This window comes from Condylura cristata, unplaced genomic scaffold (genome assembly GCF_000260355.1).
Source record: "Condylura cristata isolate star-nosed mole 26May11 unplaced genomic scaffold, ConCri1.0 scaffold00009, whole genome shotgun sequence".
Classification (NCBI taxonomy): domain Eukaryota; kingdom Metazoa; phylum Chordata; class Mammalia; order Eulipotyphla; family Talpidae; genus Condylura; species Condylura cristata.
The window spans coordinates 195756-199390 of NW_004567110.1; the positions used below are offsets into that span (position 1 = coordinate 195756).

The window sequence follows — 3635 nt, forward strand, 5'->3', positions numbered from 1 at the left end:
GGCCCACCTGTGCTGCTGGAGACGCAGGCGAAGGTGTCCGGGTAGAGCTGGCACATGCGGTGGATGACGTCGATCTGCTCCAGCGTCCTCCTCACGCTGTCCTTGTTCTGGGTGTCGCAGGGGACGTACGCGGACCAGAACTGGGGGCGGTGATGGGGAGCAGCTGGCACCCGGCCAGGCGCCGCCCCGCCGCCCCGCCCCCGAGGCGGCCCAGGCCCCGCAGGGTCCGGGCGCAGGGAGGCCGCGGGCGCGGTACCTGGCCGCCCACCAGGCCGGCCCTCAGCTTGGGGATGTTGGTGTGCGAGCCCTCCAGGCGGTGCAGGTCGGCCCCCGGGGCCCGCAGCCGGTTGTTGAACCTCTTCAGCAGCTGCCACGGGAGGTCGTTGTGCCTGGGCGGCCGGAGGGGTCCGCGGGCGGTCGGGGCGGCCAGAGAGGGTCAGGGGTGGTCAGAGGCAGGCAGGGAGCAAGACCAGCAGCTCAGGGCCCAGAGCACAGGCGAGCCCCTTGCTGTGCGCGCCCGGCCAGGCGCGGCAGCTCCCGGCCCTGACTGCACACCCCAGGGGCCTCTCCCTGGGCGGGTGAGGGCGAGCGCGGCTGCGGGGGTGTCCGTCTGACGGGTGTGGCCGCAGGAGCTCTTTCCCTTCAGAGTCCAGTGGAGGAGCTGGAGCAGGCCGGCGGGCACATGCCCTGGCCGCCGCTGGCCACGGCCTCGTGCAGAGGCCTCCCGGGCCTGGGGCCGCGCAGGGCTGGGCGGGGTCTCAGCTGGGGACTTTACTCCCTTCTGAGGACACGCCCCGCCCTGCTGCCCTGCAGCTCCCTGGGAGGGAGGCCCCAGCCTGCCGCTTCTCGCCTCCCCAGAGCGGCCCGGGGCCGGCGGGCGAGGGACAGCCGCCACAGGGTGACCGCAGCCTGGGCCACCGTGGACGGCGGGGCTGGCAGGCGCCAGGGACACAGGCAGGCGTGCTAGGGTGCCGGGGAGCAGACCCCTCTGAGCGGGCCGGAGGGCCGGCGGCCCACCTCCGGTTAACTGACAGCAGCACTGCCGGGCCACGCCCCTGCCCACCCTGCCCAGACAGCTGGCCCGCCTCTGCCCTCCCCTGCCGGCTGGGTGTGATGGCTGGAGCCGGCGCAGCCGCTTGACTCCGCGAGGCAACAGGGCCCTTCCCTGCCCCAGCAAGTCTGACCAGCCCACCGGCGACTCCGGCCATCCCTCACCCATGAGGTGCGGGAGCCCCAGAAACCCCCAGCTCAGCCCCCGGAATGGAGGGGAGGCCCCTGGCCCCCAAAGGTGCCCCTCTCCCGCCTGGCCACCCGTCCCAGGCACGGGCCCCCGGCAGACAGCAGGGCCTCTGGACAGGAGCCTGGGCAACAGACCCGTCCTGTCCCCCACTCGGCCAGGGCCGTCAGCCCTGTGGACCCAGGAGGGGCAGGAGGTGTGGGGGGTCCTGGGGGAATACAGGTTGGGGTCACGACACCCAGGGCCCTCTCCTGGCCACAGCCTCTGCCGGCCTCGGGCGCAGGGAGGACGCAGACTGAGCGCCGCTTCTGGAGCTGGGAGAGTGCAGGCGGGGACCTAGGCAAGACCCCGGCGGGCTGGTGCCGGGGCCACACCCCTCGGGCACAGGGAGCTGAGTGCACCCCAGGGTCGCGAAGGAGTGAGGTGAGCTGGGAGAGAGGCTGGAGTGCGCCCCGGGGCGGCCTGGCAGGACCCAGGGAGGGGCAGGGCCGGCCCCTGCGGCCCCCCACACCCACGTGGCGCCGGCTCACCCATCCACGACCGGCGTCTGCTCCATGATCCTCCGGGCCTGCTCGATGAACTGGTCCGCAGCACAGACGGCCACCAGCGGCCAGAGCCACCAGCCGCTCCACATGGCGCCGCGTCCGTCCGCACACTGAGGACAGGCTGCAGCGAGGGCTCTGCGGGGAGCGGCCGAGTGCGGTGACCGCCCGGGCGCCTGGCCACGCCCTGCTCAATCAGTAACCAGCCCGCAGGCGGGCCGGGCGCAGGGCGCAGGGCGAGACCTCGCCCAGGGTGGGTCATGGCCAGGAGGAAGCAGTGCCCACCCCGGCGCCACAGGCCGCGGGCCATGGCCCCCACCCAGCTGTCCCCGAGGAGCCCGGGGGGCGAGACCCGGGGGTTCCACGCACCCTCGGCCCCGCCAACCCGGCCGGGGCTCGGGACAGGCAGGCAGGACTCGGGCTTGGGGTGGGACCCCGTCGGCCTCCACCCCGCCGGGCCCTCCGCAGCCCCGCTGGGCGCGGCTGAGACCTGAGGCGCCCCCAGGACGGGTGAGGTGTGGAGGCCCGGGGGCACCGGGGGGCCCCAGCCCCCCTGGGCTCGACGGGCCCGCTGGGCTCGGGGACCCGCCCTCACCCCCTCCCGCCAGGGAAGCTGCCCCTGTCGGTGGCCGGTGGCCAGGCATCGGGCTCAGCTGCGGTCCTCAGGCCTCCTGCTTCTCCCTCCCGCCAGCCTGGGATGCCAGCGCTGGGGCCTGCCCAGGGCCACAGGGACTTGCCTGGCACCCAGGCCTCAGCCACAGGGCTCCCAGGGCCCAACCCCAGTCTGTGCTGGAGGTGCAGGCTGGTGACCACCTCTCGGGCCTTCCTGCCCCCCAGGCCCGGTCGCATCCTATAGTCCTTCGCCTGAAAATCCCGCGTGCCACTTTGGGGCCTTCCTGGGGGCTCAGGAGTGAGTCAGCGGTACGGAGCGGAGCTGTCTGCAGCCTCTGCGTCCGAGTGTGACCCCGGCCTGGAGTGACCCAGGGCGCAGCAGACCCCTCCTGTCTCCCCGCTGCGCCCTCAGCAGTGGGCTTCAGTGGATCGGCCTCTTCTGCTTTCCACTGTCTCTGGGGAGTCCGCTCACCCCCACATCTCTGGCCTCACCCCAGCTCTTGCAGCATAAATAAATAAATCCTTAGAAAAATTATCGTGGGCCCTCCCTGGTGGCGCAGCGGGCTGAAGCACAGCAGTAAGCAGCTAAAGCCCCCGCAGCCCCGTTCCATCCCGCCCCGGAGGGCACCCCAGGGCGCGGCAGACCCCTCCAGTCTCCCCGCTGCTCCCCTCAGCAGTGCACTTTGTCGATCTGCCTGTCCTGCTCCCCGCGCTGTCTCTGGGGAAGCCTCTCACGCCCCTGAGCCTCGGGCCTGGTCCCCAGTTCTGTGTGCATCAAGAAATAAATCTTTTTTTAAAAAATGACTGCGGCACTTTGTACTTGCATAAAAAGAGTAGCATTGTCCACCGCAAGGTCAGTGTCCACGGAGGTCCTGGCCCTGGCCTCCACCAGGGAGGGGCTCCAGCCTCGACTCCCCTGTCTTCCCCCTGGACCTCCCTCCGCTACTCTAGAACCCAGAACCCAGCCCCAGGCCTGCCCAGACCTGCCCACCCCACAGCTCGGGCATCGCTGGGCCACGGCAGCGCCACAAGTGGATGGACATGCTGGCCCATGGGTGCCTGGCCCGGTGCCCGAGCGAGGGGCTGGGTGGGACCTGGGCCCGTCCCTGGCCCCTGGGCACAGAGCAGTCGCCCCCAGGGGAAGCCCAGGGCTCCTGCCTCCCGCCCGGACAGCAGCCATGTCCCCACAGGGCTCACTCACGGGGTCACAGCCCCCCATGTCCCCACAGGGCTCACTCACGGGG

At 71.9% G+C, this 3635-nt stretch overlaps 1 protein-coding gene across 1 annotated transcript in view; it reads right to left on the reverse strand.

Moving 5' to 3' along the window:
- DPEP1 (dipeptidase 1 (renal)) overlaps nucleotides 1-2624 on the reverse strand; it is a 5450-nt gene extending 2826 nt beyond the window's left edge. Inside the window, exons 1-3 of the mRNA XM_004679568.2 lie at nucleotides 1768-2624; nucleotides 257-389; nucleotides 7-140 (exon numbers count right to left, since the gene is read on the reverse strand). Of these exons, the coding sequence (XP_004679625.1) occupies nucleotides 7-140; nucleotides 257-389; nucleotides 1768-1871 (371 nt within the window). The 5' untranslated portion in view covers nucleotides 1872-2624. The remainder of the gene's footprint in view (nucleotides 1-6; nucleotides 141-256; nucleotides 390-1767) is intronic.
- Between the last annotated feature and the right edge of the window lie 1011 nt (nucleotides 2625-3635).